Below are 22,681 nucleotides of genomic sequence, written 5' to 3' on the forward strand. Positions count from 1 at the left end.
CAGACTTATGACAGTAATGTATACCATCCATCAAACCCAAACTTCACATTTGCTGTTGATGAGAAATGTTGCATGCAAGTCTTTCAGAACTCCAGCCATTAACCTTTAAATCCAGCCAGAAGTAACACAACTTTTAAAGTACATTAAAAGTTGAAATGTCAATTGTACAAGCTGTTTATGGATGTAACTTTTAAGAGATATGCTTGCTATTAAATGTGTCCATAACCCACTTTAACCAATACTACTAACCTGTTAATATTAAGTTAATGTTGTACAACATTACTAAGTGTGCTCTTTGAGGTGGATGTTTTTTTCCATTTCTTTTGCTTATGTCCAGCTATCATTTCACTGTGCAGTCTAGCTAAAGAGCCTAAAGTAGCAATGAGTTAAAAAAAGAGAAAATTTGTAAATATTCACTTAAAGTGAGCTTATATTCATAAGTCAACACTTGAATCACATTGAATCTTCCAGGTGTATTATTATTGCTAAACATGATCCTAAATAGTGTTCAATCAGTTCATTCACACAGCAACACAGAGACATTAATAATGGTTGCAAATCCCGGTGGTGGGTTAATGCTAAGATCTTCACAATTAAAAGGCTTGACCATCAGTATGTTTAACATAGGCTGCATCTTGAAATCCAGACTTATTGACAGTCACACTAACAGCAATCAGTAGTGGCTGATTGGTCCAAGGGACCTGTCAGAGCCAGTTACTGAGACAAATTGGTTTTTCTTTAGCTGCCTCATTTGGGATAGGGCCTTGCTCCATGGAGCCTCAGTCCTGCCCTCCAGGTCTTTATGGGCGTCTGATGATCTTCTTAGGCTTTTCCTTTTGAGGTCAGGAGGCTTGGGATTAAAAACGATGAACCAAATTATTACTGTTTACAAAATTTCATACTATATCAAATATGAACAAAAAGAATAACTCCAGTATTGTTTTCTGAATGCAATACTGCAAAAGGAATCTTGGCAAAGTATCCATATACATTCTTTTCACCATGGTTGGCTTACATCCAACCAATCAGTAAAAGGTCTAGTTGTCATAAGTTATACATGCAGCACCACCACCCCTGAAGACATCAAAGGCAGCTGTTTCAAATTCTTTGCACTGTTGTCTTCGTTGCCAGCCAGGCAGCAGTGTTGGACTTTATCCCCACAACTGTGAGATACCCCAAGGCAGTCAGAAGGAGCGCTCGCAGCGAGACTCGACTCTCACCAAAGGGAAGTTGCTTGCATGTCTTTGAAGTAAGAGCTCTTGGAGAAATATCAGGTGCTGAATGCAGAAAACAATTCACTTTAATTAATCTGCACTCTTGTGTTAGTAAAGCCACCCATCTTTTAATCAATGAGCGGAGACTGAACTGTCTCACAGTTTTTTTGTTTTTTTTTTTCCAGGATTTTTCATCATTTCACCAAAAGTGTGCAAAGTGGTTTGCAGACAATTTTACCATCATCAGCAATAACTATTGCATGAGTGGTGACAGTCAGCATAACCTACTGGTTTTTTTTTATAATAGGACAGTCAATATGTAGCAATAAAATACTACTGATGCATAAACAGCCCATAACTTTAGATTTGTCTAATTTATATCATTAATATATTCTGATCCTTACAATGTTGATCTCTGCTATTTTAAACTGTGTTTATTTTTACTACATACCACTCTGTCATGTACTGGAGTATTGGATAATATCCATAACAGTACTAAACAAATCTTGGAATAAAATTTGGTGAAGAGGACAACATTATTCAGAAATAATAGATGCATATCAACATGGGCAACAGAACTGCAATTTATGTGGAAAGCTGTGATTATATTTGAAAATAAGATGTGATAATAGAAGCAAACTTGGATGCTCACAATTACATTGCAATCATGCAAATGCTTAAGGATGCATTTAACACCCCTAAGTTTAACATGTTTTCAGCATGAACCGTCATCAGGGTACGTGAAATGTGTTAATTTGATTTAGATGTTTTGCTTAAAGATGTGTTTTCTTTGCAAACTTACTAATGTATTGTGCTGTGTGCAAGAAATATGAGTCTATCAAGTCTGTTAAAATTGTTTTTAGACTCTCTTCTGGGCTTTTTTCGAAGATAAAAGGCGACAGCAGGCAGGAGGGAAATGACATGCGGCAGAGGGGCCTCAGGCCTGCTGTGATGAGGACCATCAGCCTCTGTACGTGGTCCAAGTTTATAAAAGTTTAATGGGATTTTAAGGGTTGTAGAGTTTTCAAAAAGCAGCAAAAACTCTAAAAGGTGGTGTAACATGTTGTTGATAAGTGCTTAGCATGCTTGTGGATGGCCACAGTGTCTGAAATGTGGGGAAAAATGGTTTTAGGACTTTATATAAACGGACCTTTGCACTGATTGTAAGTTAGTTTTTTGTTTGGCTTTTAAAAAAATTTCTAAGGTAACTTTCTAGAAGCATAACAGCAATATTTATAGAGAATTGTATACATAATCCTTTAACAATACAATAATGCAAAGTTAAGGTCGCAAAAATGGGTAGAAAATGAAACCTGTACATATATATGTGTGTTTTATTTTGTTTGACCATAAGCAGGTTGACTTGCTTCCTTTAGATCTACGTTGACTCCTGTGAAAGACTGTATGTTTAAAAACCATCCTCTGAATTTCTTATCAGTGTTTGGTTAGGTTTAGGCAACAAAACTCATAAGGTACGTATCAGAATATGTAGGTTTAGGTTGCAGCACTAAAACTGCTTGGTAATCATTAAAAAAATATATATAAATAAAGGGTATGGGTACATTGTAGTAGAGTGTAGTGGTAGAGAAAATAGAAAGAGCATGGCTGCAATGTATAAATTACATAAGTTACAAGCAGGTATTTTGATCTGCAGAGAGCCCCATATTCCTCTGCAAAGCATCATTTTTAAGGTAAGAAATATAACATTATTTGACTCAATGTGAATCTCTGAATGTGAGAACAGCTCTGACAGAGGGATTATATTCTCAACAGTATCGTCAAAGTACAGATAAACCTGGTGACCGTGCAAAAACACAGTGTACAGAATCATGGATGGAGCACAGAAAAGTCACACATTCTCATTACAGTTCTTGTCCTGAAGACACATGTTCAAGTCTCAGTCAGCTTTGCTGTATGTCATGCCCTACTTTGCCTGCCCTGTACTGGGAGGTTCATCAGAACCAGGATAGCCAAAAAAAGTCCCGGTCAACAGTGGCCATTATCACAGTCAGAAGAGTACCCAGGCACTCAGTAAGGAACACGCCTTCCTGGCTCCTCAGCCACAAATATACTACAGTAACCAAAAGATTTATGAAACTGTTGCTGCACAAAAGTTCAATTCCATCTACGCACTTCAAACACAGTTCATATAAAGGTCAAAATGCAAACAAGACAAAGAGAAGTTATGTTGGTAGGAAACAAGACAGGAAGATTGCGGGTGGAACGCTCCTGCACAGTTGCATTTCTCCTACCTGCATCTCTCATACAGAGGTTAAAAGTTCAGCATATCAAGGTATAACAGAAATAATCTTTTACTTTTATGGAATAAGGTTGTCTTCCTGTATGTACACTGGAAACCAGCAACTGGTGTATATGCAAAAGAAAATTCCCAATGCAGAGGTGAAAACAGATAAGCACATTCATACAATCAGTGTCTGAAATAAAAAGAAATACATGACATGATTTAAAATTACAGTCTTCCTATAGTCTTCCTTTAGCAGATGACTTCTTAAAAAATTAAGGTTTGCAAAGTACAGACCACAGCTAGCATCTTTATTTTACAGAACATAACCAATACAATTAGCTAATTGGAACTCAGGTTTGATTGTTATGAAGCCACGCAGTCTGTTTCATATTAATCCACAGAGTAGTTGCTGAGACTTTTTAACCTGGACTACAGAGAAAAACAGACAGAAATGTTGAGGAGTGTTTAATGCTAAGAAATATGCTGCCAACATGGGTAGAATAAAACCTATTCAGGCATCTAACAAAAAAAAGTGAAGGGTAAACCTTTGACAAATACAACTTAACTTCAAATACAAAAGTGAAATCCAACATATGAAAGATTCAATCAAAAGGGACCTGATGATTATCAAACTGGACTCAAATGGATGTGAGTATTTTGACCTGATACAAAAGGTTTCTGGCAGAAAATATCAAGAGCTGTCAGTCATCATTTCTGTCTTTACAGTCCCCTTCAATGTTTCCCTCCTCTTCACACCTTACACGATGTGCTGTAGCACAGAAAGTCACGCTCCAAGGAAACTCAAGGATCTGTTAAAAACCTGGATTTTCAGATTACTAGATTATTGCACTGCATGTAATGCCTCTCTCTGATCACATAACCCATTTCTCTTACTGACATGAATATGCAAATGCTGTCAATGTTTAGCAATGCTTGCTAAAGTATGCCACACTGTTGTTGTTGGAATGGTGGGTTTGAAGTCGGTGGTGGGTTTTATGGGGTTTGTAATGTGGATGCTTTTGCTAATTATTTGTATGCTGTATTTCTATCCTGAGACAAACAAAAGGTTAATAGAGGGGGCTAAAAGATTCACCCATGTACTTAAAAAAATTTTATTTATGAGCCTGATGGTAAGAAAAGTGAGGACATTTGGGAGACTGGGCACCTTTTGCCAGATGCTTGTCCTGCCTTTGTAGATAGAAACAAGCAAACTGAGGTCCATAGAGGGAGACCTGTAGGTGATGATAACCTCCACATGCCTTTCTATCATTCTTTTATTCAGTGGTTTTTGTCAAAAGGAAGCAAACAAATAATCATCACAGCTGACAGGACTAGGTCAGTGACTCACCGTATTGCTTGGAGAGGTCAGTGGTAAAATACAGCACTGACCTTTTACAAAAGCTATCTGATTGCGTGTATTCTGGCTGTGATATATTTGATGTATTATTGTGTCATATTCTCTGTAAAACAGGAAAAAATAGACGCTAAAAGGACTGTCTGGGGACTACTATAAGCAGCTTTTCAAATGGCAGAGGCTCTCTGCTCCTGATAACTATGCTCCAGTGGTTTTGTGCTGTTCAAGAGACTATCCACCACTGTGAAGTGCCCTCACCAAACATGAATCACTGTGTCCTGGCGTACTGCCTGCTCAGACTACTTACAGTGTAGGAGGCACTTCCAGATGCAATTTGCCAATTGCTACTCAGGCATCAGTGACTAAGCTGAACAGCAAAGTAAGCCACATCTTGCCAACTCCTTATTCTATATATTGTGATTCTAATGTAAATGACATAAACTACTCTCATTATGCAGTAGGGATGATTGCAGCATTCAGTTACAGAAAGGATCCTTCATGTTGCAGCATGCCTGACTGTCAGTTCTGATCAATTCTGCACTATAAAGAGTCTCCCTCTTTATAGTGCAGAAAAATGCATTATCTTGCAACTCCTCTTTGCAGAATTACACATAGATGTGCTTTCAAGGACCTCTAGCATCGCAAATGGCACTTTGATAAAACGGTGCCAGCAGCAGAAGCAAGACTAAAAAGCTAAAGTCTGCTCTTCCGTTGCTGAAGAATTTAGGGATGGCAAATGGAAAAGAGAGCAAACTTTCACTTGCCAATGGTTCAGGGTGTCTTGTACTGATCATCAAAACAGGCCAAAGGAATTTCCTCTATAACCTGGAAACATGGATGGACTTGCATCGGTTTGCTTTGATTATATACATACATATACACACACACACACACACACACATATATATATATATATGTAAATATGATATCTTCTTTTAAAGCACAATGAGAGAGATGAGTGATGTCCACGGGGGGGGAAAGATAACATTTCTGTAAGAAGAGATGTAATGAAAGGGAGAAATAAAAATAATTGAAATGGCCAACAGACTTAGTTGAAACATGAAGTCTTAGAGTGTTTAAGGGATGAGATTGGAGAGGATCCTTGTTGACGAGTAGTTAGATCTGGATAAATTTGGTTTCTAATTATAAATTTGCATGTTAATGACTTTATTTGGGATTTCTGTACAAACTCTGAAACTTACACTATGTGTATGTAAAATGCAAAATAGAGGAAAAACCTGTAGAAATGGTGCAGGGTTAAATGTGATCAGGGCCCTAAAAAAACTGCACTGCAGTTGCCATTTGTTTTTCTGTTGATACCTTCAAGTAAGGCAGTAATTCTCAACATTTTTGAGTCACAACCCCTTAGATAACACACCTTAGTGAGACAGAGGTGCTTCCCTTAAACTAAAACTCTTTCTGCTCTTTCTGCAAATGGCAGAGTTTTTATTGATTGTTCCGTCTTTGTTTTATTTGTTTGTTTTTTTTCTCAAATCTCCTGTCTAAAGGGTCAGTAGGTTTTTGGATTCCTCCATCCTCACTCTGGTCACAATCAGCCATTATGTAGATAAAACGACTCCTTCTTCTTCTTCTTCTGTTTTTTTTTTTTTTATTCTTCGCAGTGGTCCTGCAATGATTTGGTGCATCAGCACCACCAACTGGTAAGAAATGTGGAGCAGAACGTCAGCTGCGATGACTGAGTGGTGAGCCCTTTAAGCGTCAGAGTTTTCAAGATTTTTTGAAGGCATACTGCAAATGATAAATAAGTTAAATATGAACCAGAGTTAATGATGGCAGCAAACTAATTATTCTAAATTTGAATTTCTTTACCATGTTCTAGATCATAATGCAGAATTCATACATCATCATCTCACCAACCATGTACACGTGACCACATGGTGAGAATATCTGATATCTTTGGGGTGCCAGTGTGAACCATGAACCACTAGTTTCCTTCTTTTCACCTGGACGATAAACAACACGATACTAGCAACAGAAAAGCCGATCAGCTGATCACCGTCAGCCGTCATGATTCACAGAACAGCAGGAAATGGAGGGGAGGAGCAGATACACAGAAGACCAGGGAGCCTAGACCAGCCACGTTCGTGCACAATGCAGGAGAAGAAATGTAAAAAAAAAAAAAAGTGCAGGTGTGGAACCCTCTCAATGCAAAATGTCTGGGTGTTAAAACACTATCTTCCTCCACAGGGGCGACGCCCATGTGTTGCTCCATCAATGTTCTTTTTATTCTCAAGTCCATCCAGAGTGAGCAGGCTCATCTTTTCCATCTTGCCTCTAGATAAAAAAAAATCAAATTGATTATGATTAATCACATAAAATTATTTGCCCCAAACAACATTTTTTAATTTAAATGGATTTTAGTGGTTTGCTTAATCAAATAATAGACACAGACATTAATATTGTAAACTCAAGCTCAACTCAACTCAGAAAACTTTATTCAGTTGCATTTAAATTCGAAACAGTAGAAAAAGAAATAGAAGATATCCCTTTTCCAAAAATGAACAGAATCTTTGTTTGCTTTGTGCTAGTCAATAGTTTTCTACAAATGTGTCAACCATAGCACCTCTCTGCAGACACTGCGACTTGTTTGCCTTTTATGACTTCCGCTCAGTGTGGTTGTCAGCTCTATGACTGTCATCCAAAGGCCCGGTGTTTTTGCTTCCATAGTCGACACGGGTTCACACTTCTCTTCATAGCTGCTATTTTCATGTAGCTGTAGCACTAATGGGCTGAGTGTTAAACACTGTTTGTCTGACTCTTGTGACTGTCACAACCAGATCACTACAGAATAACACATGCCTTTAAGGGATGACTCAGACATCGGCTATATTAATGTTAAGATTCCTACTGTGTCTTTTTGCCAAGGTGCATCATATTGGTTTTGCTGTCCCATAGATCTCTTGAAGAGGTGTAAAAATCATTCTACAGTCCATTTTGCTTTCATAAACCCAGGCTTTATCTAAATCAGGCCATTGCAGTTGGCCATAAGCCGCTTGTCCAGGGTACACCTGAGACTCCCTGAGATTTGTCATCCATAACCACTGCACTGTTGTAAAACAAATGGAAAATAAACAGATAGATGGCACTGAGATGTGGCCTGGTCTGTTAAAAGAAAAGGCTGCAGTCAAGCAGAATGGCCATTTCTAAAGGATATGGGCAGCCAGGCAGAGGTTAGCACTACTGACCTGTCCATGCGTCAAGCAGATGGGAGTGCCCACCCCCTTCCTGTTTTGGTACCATACTGCATTCATTGTCTCAGCATCACAGAACTGTCATGGAACATTTTTCACGTTTACCATCCCAAAGCATTAAATGTGATTGGCGATGAAAGCTCAATCTGTCCTGCAGTATTTATGATGCCTCCCTTTTACCCACTGTAAATCAGCTTTAGCGTTAATGGTGACTGTCTCTCAGCAGTATATTTTAATGCTAGTCTTGGCAATTACCTTTGCTGCAATAAATCAGAAGCTCCCATCTCCCCACTAATTCCCAGCTCTATCAGAAAGAAAGATGAGGAAGCTTAGATCGTTATGATCGCTCCTGACCCAAGCTTTAACCTGCTCTGGACAATATTTGGCACAAATTCTTTTGGGATGCAGCTAATAGCCCCAGTGAGCGATACTCTGGCAAGGAAGCAAATTCCCCTCATTGCTCTTGTCAGTGGAGCTGCGGTGTTGTAATGCATTGCAGATTTCTTCGATGGCAGCGCATTGCTTTGCACGGATGATCGAAGGCTCTGACAAACTCTTCACAGGCAGATAGGACTCAATACTCTCTTGTCAGGAGACATTGTTCTTATTCTGAACTGCTCTCTAGTTGTTCTTTGGGCTCCTTAGGAAACATAAATGTCACCAGTTTGGCTGTTAAGATTTGAATCAGACTGACAGTATCTGTCTGTCTGTCATTCAGTTTCCTGTTGAAATCACACTCTGACCAGCAAGTCAAGACACATACACTGTATGTAACTGTCCTCATCTTTAACACACCAACACACTGCTCTGCTGTGCTCTGAGCTTTATTTTCTAGGTTTCTCTTAGTTTAGTTCTGAAAATCTGTCTGTCATGTCTGAATCATCTCAAGTCTTTACCAGCTACTGTCAAAGGTGGATATTTTTGGAAAATTCCGGTCCTTACATCTATTTTCTCTTTATTTTGATATTCCGTCTCATCACATTTTTTTTCTTGACACCCTCAATTTTTCTTCCCAGACACGTCAGGCGCTGGGAGGAACCTTGACATATTAGGACATTAAATCTGAATCAGCACCTGTCGCCAACCTGAAGTGCTTCCACATTTCTGTTTCCTCAAGCGCATCAGAGAAAATACAATTTCACCTCGAGGTGTCTGTTCTCCGTCACATCCATTCTCACAGACACTTTCTTGTCGGTGTTCTTCTCTATCCTTGTTTTTCTTGTTATTCCACTTCTCCTTTATGACTCAGCATTCGACTGGCTTATGTCCCTTCTCAGTTATTATTTCAGTTGATTGCCATTGGTCTGTGGCCACTTGTATAAGCCTTTCTGTGCAAGAACTGAATGTTGAATTTTTTTTTTTTTTTTTTTTTGAAAACCACGGGGTAATTTCGGCATGTCTTTGTGCTCTGATGTCCTACTTTTCTTTCTCCCCCCACCCCCCTCCCCCCCCCCCCCCCCGTCCCTTCTCTCAACTGCTCCTGACTCTGTTTTACAGTAATTATTCCTCATTAATCTACAATAGCTCCCTGCCAGTCTATTAATCCAAAGGTCTTGATGGCGGGCAGTGCAAAATGAGCTCTCCTATTAATTCAGCATCATTATTCTCACCATATAAGGTGCTGGAACTGCTGATTTTCCATAGCAACCTCCACCCGGCATCCATATTAGCCTTGTTAGTGGTGCACCGTCTCTCTATTGGCCCCTGACTCCTCCCTTTTGCTTTAATTTTTCAGCTGTTCTTTTCAGTGTTTTTCGCATGACTAGCCAGAGAATCCTTTCAAGGTTTTTATTTATTTATTTACTTAAATAAAGCAGACAAATCTGCTTGAATCAGGAATGTTTGTGCTAGTTTGGAAAAAGGTCATGGAAATTTCAGCTACCTTAGAATTTGCTTAACCTTTCTACATACAGGCAGATACAGACTAAAAAAAGTTATGAGATTGTTGTTGCACAAAAAAGAGCCAATAGATTATTTGCTTGCTTATTGTGACTTATAATTGTGCTTTAATTTGATATAATCACTTTGGCCACTGGACAGATGTCAATCTTATGACAGGTGAAATGGAAGATGTTGAGTAATTTTTGTAACAGAAACTTCACAGATTCAACTTCATGTTTATTACTGACACAATAACCATCAAGGTTACATTGAATTTGGGTCTAAATCTAACCTGTATTGGAGAAATATTGCTTGTTATTAAATTTAGATGAGTGTGGTGCTTCGTCTGTGGAGAACTAGAGCAGGAATCTAGTTCTCTCCAACACACCTGATTCAAATCAAATGGATCCAACAGCTTATTGTCAAGTTCTGAACAATAAGCTATTTATTTGAATCAGGTGTGTTGGATCAAGAAAACATCTGACACTTACAGGACAGCGGCCCTCGAGGACCATCCCTGAACTAAAGTCATTGTTTCATTTGAATAATTATACATATTTTTCACACAACTTAAAACATATATCCATGAATCTTTGCTCTTTATCACGAGATCAAGTTTTTAAAAAGTCTTCAGCCAACCCTCGGTTCTCTGCTGCTATTTACTGAAATAACAGAAAAAATGGAAATAAACTACATACAAGGAAAATATGTATAGTTTAGTATTTGAGCAGCAACCTGAACTCTTGTAGACAAGGTTTCATGGTATTTCTTTAAATAGTCTTTAGAAATAGTTCTCTGGGTTTCTCAAAGGAATTTCTAAAGCTCTCATTTGGATGTTTCTGCCGTTTCTTCTGTTCTCTGTAGAGATGATCCCACACTACTTCAGTAATGTTGATGAGTATCTGGGGAGGATTCATCCCTCCATCAGACCTGTTGACACTGGTCTTTTAGTCCAGTTCTTGTGCCATTTGGCATACCTCCTTCCTTAGGAATGGCTTCCTAACAAATACCCTTCCATGGAGACCATTTCCAAGGAGGCTTTGGCCAACAGTTTCTAAATAAGTAGTTTTCATCTAATAGCTCTTTGAGATTGACTTTGTTGGCGCAAACATTCTATTCTATGTCAGTTATTTATGTCTTTGGTATGTATTTGTAGATGCCACTAAAGAAGTGCAAGAAATGGGCAAAAGAAGCACAGACCCTGCTTCTCATTATACCATTAGCAATAAAAAAAAAAAGGAGGAAAGATTTCAGAGGGTCAGTGTTAAATAGAGATTACCACTGGCTTGTTCCCAGTAAAACAATCCAGTCTTCTTCTGTTTGTTCCGTTGGTCCTTCAGTTTAGCATAAATTTAAAGTTTGGTTTCTATCAGTCAACAGCATTCGGGCAGCTTGAAAGGCTGAACTAATCAAATTTCCAATATTATCTGTAGATGAAAGGACTGTAGATAATGTGATGGGGTCAATTGTGGTAAAAAAAACAACAAAAAAAAAAAACCTGATTGTTATCATCAACTTGCTGCTTTTATCTAAACAGAGATTTTAGCTTTCTTTAAATCTCCCAGTAGCTTGTTTTTATAGCCCATATATATTTTGGTGTCTTTAATCTCATTGATGCAGAACATTTGGCTTGTTATACCATTCACAGCATGAAGATAAAATCAATGCAACTGAAAGAAGTTTTACCTTGTGGCTAAAGATTTAATCAAACTCTTTATTAGACTTTAACTCTGTCTACTGAAGGTGTTTTCAGTGTGCTCAGTGTGGTTTCCACACTTACACCCAGATTAATTCGGCCCTGAGCAGACCTTCACACACTGGGCCCTGCGGCTCCTTACTCCATCCACTGGTGGGGTTTTGAGATAAGCACTGAGCTCTGGCTGCTAACACAGCCATCAGCGTGAGATCCACCCATGTCCTCTGAGTGATCACAGGTTAAACACTGAACACAGGCTTGGCAAAGAAGATGAAAACACTCACCAGCTCACCGCGGAGAAATAGCTCACCCCCGCTACGCCGCTCTGTTTTCTGCAGCTGTATCAGAGCTCTCTGGGAGGGCTGATTACTGAATGGCTTGGCAGGGTTTCACTTGTGGATGTGTCTTGTTGTGTGTATGTGTGTGTCTATCAGTGGCTGATGTCCCACAGTGAAAAGGAGTAAATCCTCCCATCCTTAACCAGGTTGATGTGCTAGCTCATCATTCTCTTTCATCAAGACCTCTTCTTCCAGGCCCCCTTCTGGTGAACCCTCAATCCTCACATGAATGCTGGGTTCCTTCTTTCCTCTGTGCTGTGGATTGCTTTTGAAATGAGCCCCACAAAGCTGTCAAAACTGCACACTAGAAACACAGAATGCCAAAACAAGATATATTACATCTATATTTATTATTGACTTGTATTACTCCTAGGTGAGACTCAGTGTCCTATCCGTCACAATCCATCCTCTACTTTGCTTGTCTTGTTTGATTCAGTGCATCTTAGATAAGTCTTAACTTTGCATCTTTCCGGGAGGAATTTTAAACATTAATTATCCTCGTGCACTGCCCTCCCTTCAGACTTGCTGAGATGAAACCTGCTGTTCAAAACCTGTCAAAAACAATTTCCTACCCTCTGCTTTGTGGATGTGCTTTAGTCAGACTGGAGAAAGGATCCAGCAGCAAGCCATCCATCTCCAACGCACACTGTACTCAGCACCAGCATTCAAGCTGCCAGGTTTGAGGATTGGTCAGTACCTCGCGGCTGCCCCAAGGCTGTTTTTGCATCATTGCGGCAATAACAGATCGGCCAGTCCTTTCTGATTTGTCACCAGGCTCAGACCAAAGACCATAAAGTGGTAATATGGTGAATAGAGAGCCAATATAAGGCCCATAGGGCAGTTTGAGAGAATAAGCTCTTGTCCCAGGGTTTTCTACATTCAATCTTTTACTGTCAGCCCAAAGGATTTTTATGCAGGTTCAACTATTTTAATATCCTAAATATAAAGAGTTTGGAGAAATGGATTAAAGAAAAGTTATAAAATCTAATCAGCAATAAACATATTTATGACGAAGGTTTTCCTGACTGTCTGTTTTCAGGTCCACTGACTATGGCACAACCTACACCAAACTAAACCTGATGCCAGGGACAACCATTGTGGTGACAAGTTTCTACATCTGCCCGACCAACAAGAAAAAGGTAAGAAAATCTCGTCTGTTGATATCATTGTTTTTGTTTCTTAAACTTAGTGAAATGTCCACAAGGATCATTTCCCCCATATATTCACTCTTTCAGTACTTCTATTATAGAGTATTGTGCAAAAGTTTCCAACGATCCATTTATTTTGTTGTGTATTAGCAGGAAAACAGGAAACAAATGACTTAATTTGTTAAGACGTGTAGAGAGAAAACAATCTAAATGCAGTGTATAAAAGAAAAATAGAGTTTCCACAATTTTAATGAACCTGAAAGTCAATATTTAGTATGAGCAGCTTTATTCTTTAACATTGTCTGAACCCTCTTAGACAAGCTTTCTTGCTTTTTCTTCAAGCAGTCTTTAGGTGTAGTTCTTCAGACTTTTAGAAAGACTTTCCAGAGCTCTTCTTTGGACGTTTCTGCCTTTTGTTCTTTGTGCAGATGATCCCAAACTGGCTCAGTAAAGATGAGGTCCGGGTTCTGGGGAGGATGCATCCCCCCATCAGACCTGTTGCTACTGATGTTCAGTCCACGTCTTGTGTCATGCGACCAGTGTTGGGCACGTTACTTTGAAAAAGTAATTAGTTACAGTTACTAGTTACTTCTCCCAAAAAGTAACTGAGTTAGTAACTGAGTTACTCCACTATAAAAATAACTAGTTACCAGGGAAAGTAACTATTTCATTACTTTTTTAAAGTTTAAAAATGTCAAAGAAGTTTGATTTTTTTCAGAACAGGTTTCACAGGCCAGGTGCATAGAGTAGAACAGCAAAGACTGGTACCTGAACAGAGGTTTTAATATTTATTGCACCTCAAAAGACCACAACTGGTACAACTGTACTTCAAGAATTTTCTTCATCATTTCCACCTCGAAAACGCCGTCTTTCCCTGAGACTCCGGACTCGCCATCTCTGATTTTTTGTGTGTGTGCTTCTATGTGCTGGGTTTGTGTGTAAACATCCGCCCACCTGGTGTCTCTGATTGGCTTATAAAATTTTCCTCCAATCATCATTACTTAATCGCTTACCCCTGTTTTCACTACAGGGGAAAACACACACACATTTGGAGCTCCTGTGTCTGTGAGCCAAGCTAGCGTTAAACCAAGTGGGACGACCACTTCGTAGCTTCACTCAGTAACTTGTAGTAACGGCATTTTGGTAATGGTAACGGCGTTGTAACGATAGAAAAAGTAATTAATTAGATTACTCGTTACTAAAAAAGGCAACGGCGTTAGTAACGGCGTTTATTTTAACTCCGTTATTCCCATCACTGCATGCGACATACCTCAGCTTTTTCATCCTGTTTTCCTTCTTTAACTATAGCTTCTTGAGAGCCACCTTTACTTTTCTGATGAGCAGATGGAGCAACAGAACGTCCAAATGCATCTCTGAGGTCCTGTGTCAGGTCTTTGCTGGATTTCTATCTGTATCTTAAGGATATCACTTCAGATACTATAGATAAGTGTGTAGGTGTCACACGTCTTCATTTTTTCCTCCACTTGGCCTCAGATTTTTTTTAGGAAACACTGCACAACATGTTGAAATATAGTAAGTTTCCCACCTGAATTAAGCAAAATTAAACAATGTTTTTTTATTTTTTTGTTTTTTGTAGACACAACCCAAGATATGGTTACCAAATGACGTTTCATCACAACCAACTGCTACAGTATAAACAAAGTACCTAAAGATTCAATATAAAACTGTTTTATGTAAAGTTTTCTAAAAACACAACACTTGTTCATCTGGTCAGTTAGAAATCTTTTATGCTTTAATGATTCAAAGGCTCATGTTAAGGGGTTTAAGAATGAAAGAAACATTTCACAGGCAAGAAAATGAGTAAAAATCACAGACAATGTCCTAAGAAAACTCTAAAGACCTGTAGAAAATCTGGAGAACTGTTGCTCAGGACCACTTTATAAGGTTTTAAGCAAGTCTGGCAGCTTGGAAGCAAAATGTAAAAACTAAGGGACAACCCAAGATGTTTGCACATTACTGTAGGGACAGATCGGGACTGTTGTAGACACTGTCTTTATTCTTGATGAAAAATGTATGTGTTTCTCACATATCCACCACCTACACCTCCACACCCTTACTTTTAGCACTTCCATATAAAAAACGCACTTCCTCCCTTTTGGCTCCATGTATTGGATGTTCGCTGGGCATTGCAGAATCACCAAAAATAAATGAATAACAAACAATACCGAGTAGAAAATCAGTGACAAAAATCCACACAGGATATCCACCCACAGCTTTTGGCTCTAAACCAGGGAAGTGAGAGGGAATGTGCTCAAAGCAGCACCGAAAACACCAATTTTCACAGAGATTATTTTCTACAAAAGACATCACAACAAGAGACATAATCTAAGAGGCACTGTAATCACTTCATTAAGATCATGACTATCGTAACTAATATTTTTGTCTTTCAGTGTGCTATTTTGGGGTTTATTTAAAATTTGTTCATGTGGTACTTCCCAGTTTCTGAACTGCACTCCTTTGGTATTCCACCTACACCACCCTTTGGCCACATGCACCCCTCCTACCTACATTACCATCATTTAAAGCCTGAGCAACTGCAGGGACCCCTGTGAATTTCAAAACGCAGGCAGCAGAGATGCTGGAGTAAGCCCTCAAAGGTGCAGCAGGTGACTTAAAGCTGTAATACTGAATGACTGGACTACCAACTGTGGCGGCCTGTCTAATTAGCGGATGTTATCGTCGGGGTCCAGAGTTCATCCAATCAATGAAAAGATGGAGGGAGATTAGATAAAGCCACTTTTTTTTCTTTTCTTACTTTTTGCTCCAGTCCCTACTCCAACTATTCACGAAGAATCTGCCATCCCGTCTTCTTCACACACACACACACACACACACACACACACACACACACACACACACACACACACACACACACACACACACACACACACACACACACACACACACACGTACCAGACAGAGAACATTTAATTGCATGGGAATGGAGTCATCCTCAATCCCCTTAGGGAAGTGCAGAGAGACGAGGATAAGAGAGTGATTGGCGGTGAGAGTGTGTGTTGTGACAGAAGGATGTTTGGTAATATGTGCAGGGGATCAAGCTGCTGCTTAAACACGCCCCCTGGCCCAGCAGGAGGGGATGGAGTTGTAGGTTTGGTGTATGTAGGCGTGTGTGCTGATGTTGTTGGTGTGTGGATGGAGTGGCTGTCTGTCGGCTTATTCGCAGATTACTCTTATTCTCACCTGTGTCTTTACATCCTTCTTTTTAGTATCCGAATTATGAGTGGTGGTGTTTTTAAGGTGTCCTGAAACACCAGCTATCACACACACTTTGAACAATAGTGCTAATCGCATAAGAAAACATCAGACAAGCGAGTCTGTGAACTGTGTGCAGGGATTACATGCAGTGTGAAGGGATCGCGTGGAAAAGGTGTGAGGAGGCCTCAGGTAATCAATAGGACTTGAGGCAATTAGAGTGAGAGGTGAATCTTCAGACAGAGACAATGTCATCCTCTCTTTCTCTTTCTTCCTCTCTCATTTTGTTGAGAGCTTCATCAAAGATCCACTTGAGGCCCTCTGAAGGAGAAGGCTCCCAAGGACCCTTGACATTTTTCAGCACCAATAGATTTGTAAATAAACTAGACTAGAGGCTCAGTGTACTCTCCCTCTGCTGGCCTGTTTTAACAGTCTCTCCAGAGAGCTGTCATCTGGGCAAAGTATTTGCATCGGTCCATTTTCCTGTTGAGTGCTTAGTGCATGGACCAAATGAAGGTTCAGGGATATGCTAAAAGCCTTTTTTAACAGCAAAGACTTCTTCCTGAAGGATCTTTTATGTTGTCTACTGGATCTTTGCCAGTCATGATGGAGACGAAGGCTGGATTGCTTCTTGCCCTTCCTCTGCTCCTTTCACACAACTATTTTTCATCTAGTTTAGCTACATGTCTGCGAAAGAAAAAAAAAAAAGAAAACTTGCATTTTTTCCTGAAACACTGGTCTCTTGCAGCTGCATATGTAAATTTTAGAATGAAAAATACGGTGAAAATGCAAATGGTTGGGTTTCCATTGCTGTTTTTTATTTGCATTTAGAATAAGTGAATAGGAAACAGTAAATAAAAAGATTAAAAACTGGAAGAAAAGGTCCTCTAATGCATAAATAAGCTTAGTAACTTGCTTGAGGTGGTTTCTCTGTTTTGAAGGCTTGATCCACATTGGAGGGGGGATGGAAAAACTTTGAATAAAATGATGTGACTCACAGTTTGTACTCGGAACTGTACAAGAATACTCTGATCATTTGACTTATCATCTTCAAAGATAAAATATCCCAAATATTCCTATAGATTTAATTAATCCATGAATAAAATCTCTCCGAACTGCCCTTTTTTTGAAAATCTGCTATAGTTGTTTATTTTCTCATCAAGGTTTTTTGAGGTAGGACAACTACTTCTTTTACTGGATTGCAACGACTGGGACCATAGCCTAAAATTGTTTCATGGTTCTTTTTTAGAGCTGTTTACCTTCAGACTTGCTTGTGATGGAAACTAGGTCACCGTCATCTTAGGCTTGAATTACAGCAGCAATTACCAATCTTAACTTGAACACACCTCCCCAGCTACCATGATAACTACTGAGGCAATTCCTGCTCTGCATCGTCCCATACCCTCCGCAAGTGGTTGCAGATGTATGAAAAACTGAACATAATCAAAGAAAAATTAATGTAGCCCAAACTGTAATGCTCTTGTTATTTGGTGCAATATGATTGCACAGAGGTGGAGATAGTAGACCGCCTGATATGAAAGACACATTTTAGGGGTTGATGGCAACTACACTTGTTACTTTGGAAAGTTCTTTAATAGACAAAAACTGCAGTTGCTTCCATCTCCCAGTACAATCATTTAAAAATCAGCTGCTAATATAAACTTTAACAGCAACATGGTGTGTAGCCAGAGAAGTCTCGTCTCTACCATTTATGAAATGGACTTTAGATTATTTTCCTTTACAGCCTATAACAAGTGACAAGGTAAAAAAAATGGTTCAAATCTGCCTTAGAGATTAGTTAAACTGTAATTTTTATCTTTTAACCACAGTTCTGGAGACGGATGGTGGTGATTTAGCTTCACTGCAAAAGACTGTTTCTCACATTGACATCATCCCGTTAACAAGAACAGAAATATGTTTCTGGTCCAATAGCCTCATACATCCAAGGTATTAGAACAACTTAAATCATTTCAGTGGACTCCTGTGTATTCTTGGGCCATTAACGGCTTAGTTAAGTCTGATCCCTGCCAAAAAAAAAAAACTTTGCCTCTTAATGTCGGAGAGTGTTCTTATCGGTAAACACTCTGAAGCAGCTTTAGCAGCACCAGCTCAGTTCTTTAAGAAACATGGTGACAACTGATGGATTCAAAAACTAGAGGAATATCTTCAGCCACTGGTTTGTGTCGTATCTCCTCAGTTATATGCTGTAGAAGTAAGAGACTCAGATTTGATGAGCGGCTGTAGGAATACTGCTCCGTAAGATCCAACCTCTTTAATTCAACAGGCTTAACCCTTTCAGCACTGTAATTATAATAGGCTTCGTGGTCTTTTTAGTCTTTTTTTTAATAAATGTGTCAGAAAATTTCCTAATTTTTTTTTGTTTTTATTTGTCTAAATATTTATTTTTACAAATATAACTTTAGGAATGTGAAAGTCTTTGTCATTATTATATAATAAATAGTCAAAATAGTGTGAAGTCAAACAGACGTTTCATCAGCTTTCTCTTTATTAACAATTCAAATGCAGAAGAAGAAAACCTTGAGAATACGAAAATGAAATTCAAGCTAATTTACATCTTCTTACACAGCTTTGTGTGCCCAGAGCATTCAGTGTTTACAGGTTGTTCTCTTTGTTCATGTCCAGGCTTTTCTCAGCTGCAGGGTCAGTGAAGCAGTCCCTGTCCTGGTGAAGACCCCAAACCTCACACTCCTTTCATATCCAGTTGTGAAAGGTCTTTCATTAGAAGAATCTGTAAAAACATAAAAATATATTGTGAGAGTTGATAAGATTTATCTTGAAGAAACCCATTTTCTAGAAATAATTGTTTATATGTTTAAGAATAGAAAAATTAATAATATATATAACACAGAAAAAGTAATAAATAAAGCAATAATGAAGTAATCTGAGACAAAGCCTATAATAGAAAATACACTGCATGTAGAAAGACATCACTATAACATATGTAGTGTATTAAAACTCCACCACTTACTGTGGTTGAGGCGTTGATGCTCCTCCTGTTCCTCCTCTGCTTCTGCTCCTCATCTTCACTAGATCTCCTCCCTTTTGTACCTCCACTATTTACAAAACTATATTACAGATGAAATCTAAAAAAAACTGTGCTGGAAAGACAAGTGATCGAAACAAAGATGATTTATGGCAAAAACATTAAAAGGTAGGACGTGTTTATATGTATAGCTCAATGCAACAACAGGGTGATTCAAAGAGATATTTATTTACTATTAAAAACAAAATGTAAAAAAATGAAAGAACATTAGATAAAAACACGATCAAGTTTAAAAATTCAAGCTTAAAGGAAGTAATGCAGATTTGGACTTAAAGAAGAACTCACTATTTAAACGCAGCAGAGAACAGGTGGGTCTTTTTACGTGGACTGAAATAAAAGCTGATCTGAGGCTTTCTGGGAGTTTGTTACAGACATGCGCCCCATAAAAGATCATTAATCCACATATTTGTGGATCTTTTAACTCACTGCTTTTGTTCGCACAAAACTGAATTGTATGAAAAATACACGTGGTATTCTCTTCTGATGGGGTAACACAGATCGACAAAGAAACCTATGAATTCAGTCTGTGATAGAACGCTTTAACAAGGTAGCACGTTTCAACAGAACACCAGCTTCAGACGACCTGAGGGGTCTGGTGGGTTCATCCTGGGTCAGGAGGTCCGAAACCATTCAGAGCTTTACGGACCTGCAGCAGAACTTTAAGGTCTATCCTCTGACGGACTGTCAGCCAGTGGAAAGACCTCAGAGCTGGACTGATGTGGTCCACTTTCTTGGTCATAGTGGGGACTAGAAAACAGAATAAGCTGCAGTTTAAAAAAAAAAAAAAAAAACACACTCCAAAACTCTCAGAAACTATTCTAATATAATTATTTGCAACATCACAGCATTATTTGAACAGAGAACAAGGCTCAATTCACCTCTCTGCCCCACAGGCAGTCACCACACATCAGCTGGAAACCACTGCTTCTTGGCACAATACATTGGATAATTCAGTTGAGTAGAACAAAAGGTTAAAGAGTTTCAGTAACTTGAATTGTGCATGTCACTCTGTCACTGGTGACAGGATCAGACTTAAGTGAGAAAAGTTTGTTGTGGTTTCCTCCCACAGTTTACATGCATGTTCATGAGCTATCAGGGATTTTAATTAGCAAGAACCTTGCATTGGCTTTCTGTGTTAGGGCTGTGATGTACTGGTAGTCTTGTACTGGTGTACTTCACCTCTTGCCGAGGCTATATCCCAGTTAGCCGCTACTGGATAAATATTGGCTATAAAATGGATTAATGGATGAATTGATGGATGGCTTCTTTGCATTTTCAAACGCATGGTGGACGGACTAGTACGCTTATGATGGAGAAATATTTATTGAACAGCTGTCTAGTTAAAATGGAGGCATTTTGGCATGTCCAACTATCCAGTGGGTCTTCAGAACTAAAGATTATAGACGTCAGTCTCTCTTGTACAACCTCCATTAAAATCCTATTTTTGCTTATTTAATTCTACCTGAAGCAGATGTAAGAGTAAAATGCAACAACTTTTTGGACTGAGGCAAAATCTAAATTGACAGTATTTCTTAAACGCCTTTAGTTGCCTTCTGAGATTGGAAAGAAAAAAAAAAGCCAGAAAGTAAAAACAAAAAGAACAAAGTGTGAAAAGAGACAGTGAAATGAGAAAACCCAGACACAAGTGAAAAGGTTTCAGAGAGAAAAATGGGAAAAGTGTAATAGACCAAATGATAGTGCAGATTTACTGTCATCAACTCGGGGACTCGCAGCTGAAAGAGCTTCAAAGGCAAAGCGAAGATATTCAGATGTGGAGACGTTGGCGAAATGATATTCCTGAGATGAGGAGCAATTTTCCTAATTTCAGAGACGATAGTTGACTCTTTTCCTCTGCTGTGACTGACATTGAAAGAGCTGTCGTCTTTTTCTTTCTGTTTTTCTAAAACTCTTTTTAAATCAGTGCAAGTATGAAACTCTTGGGGATGTTTGTCCGTTGAAATGTTTTTTATCTTGTGACATGACATGAACTGAGATCAATAAAATCACAGAATTTAAAAAAACATCTAATTTTCACCCCTTATTTTAACTTATTGGCACAATAGAGTAATAAAACCACAGGACTGCAGGAAATATGTGAAATATATGTTTGTGTGGAAATCCAGAGTAACGCCTCTTCCACTCTTTGTTTGGTCTTCATCTTTTTTGTGGCCAAATCATAACTGCTGTACGTGTCACAATTGGAAGCTGCCATTACTGTGTTCTGATGTATCACCGTGATGCTTTAATAGATGCTATGAAAAGCGACTAAAAGAGTTTGTCACTGAAAGTGGCTCAATGTGTTTGAGATGAACTTTTAATTAAGTTATTATGGGAAAAGGTGCCTCTGTGTGTCAGGTATGAGTGTCTGATTCTGCACAAGCTGCCACAGTTTCTCCAAACCAGGCTTTCAAAAAGTCCCCTGCTACTCTGAAGTCTCTTTTCATTTATGTTACTTTGCACATTTCAGGGCCATTTCAGAGCTGCTGACACTGTGCCTGAACCGGCTTCCGTCTGTGTGATGAATCATTAATACTTCAAAAGGGTTTACAGACGTTCTTTAATGGTGCACTTTGCTCTCAGTCTTGGGGAGAGCATCCATCCTCTTCTTGAGAAAGTATTTGTGTGAAAAGAGTCAAACTGGTGTCTCTGTATATGACGTCCACACTGTCGGGCATGGTTGAGCTGTCAGACATATAACATGTAGGTTTTTTTCCCGCCAAAACAAAATGAAATCCACAAAAAGTGACTCTTCTGTTGACAACCTGCAGCTTTGACACATAAAAGCATGTGCTCCACTGTGGAAAACTACTCTATGCTTCCATTTCCTTGATATCCCTGTAGTCTTTATTTTATCCTTTGCCCAAACATTGATCTCAGACCTGTGCTGAGGCAGATGAGAAGCTGGAAGAGCATGGTGCAACTGTGTACAGAGGGCAGTCAGAGGCAAGGTTAGGCCATAGATGCTAGTGCTAATACTAGCTGGAGGGTTATTGACTGGATTGCCTTGCAGACGTTTGGTCTACCCACACCACCATATGAAAGCAATGTTCAAGCTTCATTTGAATCTTGTAAGACGACAGATGGCATGGGAGCTTTCAGAGGCTAGAAGCAAACAATTACAAATAAGTTTTGATTATCAAGAAACACAGGAAATGATGGTATACTAGATTTTGTTCCAATTCTGCTCAAGTTTCATGGTTCATGATGCCTTTCCCATTTTTATTTGAACACTTACATTTACCCTCACCTAGATAGATGCAGAAGGGAAGGAATCAGCCTCTGCACCTGAGGCGAA

General features: G+C 39.0%; 1 protein-coding gene across 8 annotated transcripts in view; it reads left to right on the forward strand.

Annotated features, from left to right (window-relative positions):
* sorcs2 (sortilin-related VPS10 domain containing receptor 2) overlaps positions 1 to 22,681 on the forward strand; it is a 388,660-nt gene that overhangs the window by 145,115 nt on the left and 220,864 nt on the right. For all 8 annotated transcript variants that reach the window (XM_041984826.1, XM_041984827.1, XM_041984830.1 and 5 more), the window contains exon 3: positions 12,980 to 13,079. In XM_041984826.1, the coding sequence (XP_041840760.1) occupies positions 12,980 to 13,079 (100 nt within the window). The remainder of the gene's footprint in view (positions 1 to 12,979; positions 13,080 to 22,681) is intronic.

Source organism: Melanotaenia boesemani, chromosome 5 (genome assembly GCF_017639745.1).
Source record: "Melanotaenia boesemani isolate fMelBoe1 chromosome 5, fMelBoe1.pri, whole genome shotgun sequence".
NCBI classification, from domain to species: domain Eukaryota; kingdom Metazoa; phylum Chordata; class Actinopteri; order Atheriniformes; family Melanotaeniidae; genus Melanotaenia; species Melanotaenia boesemani.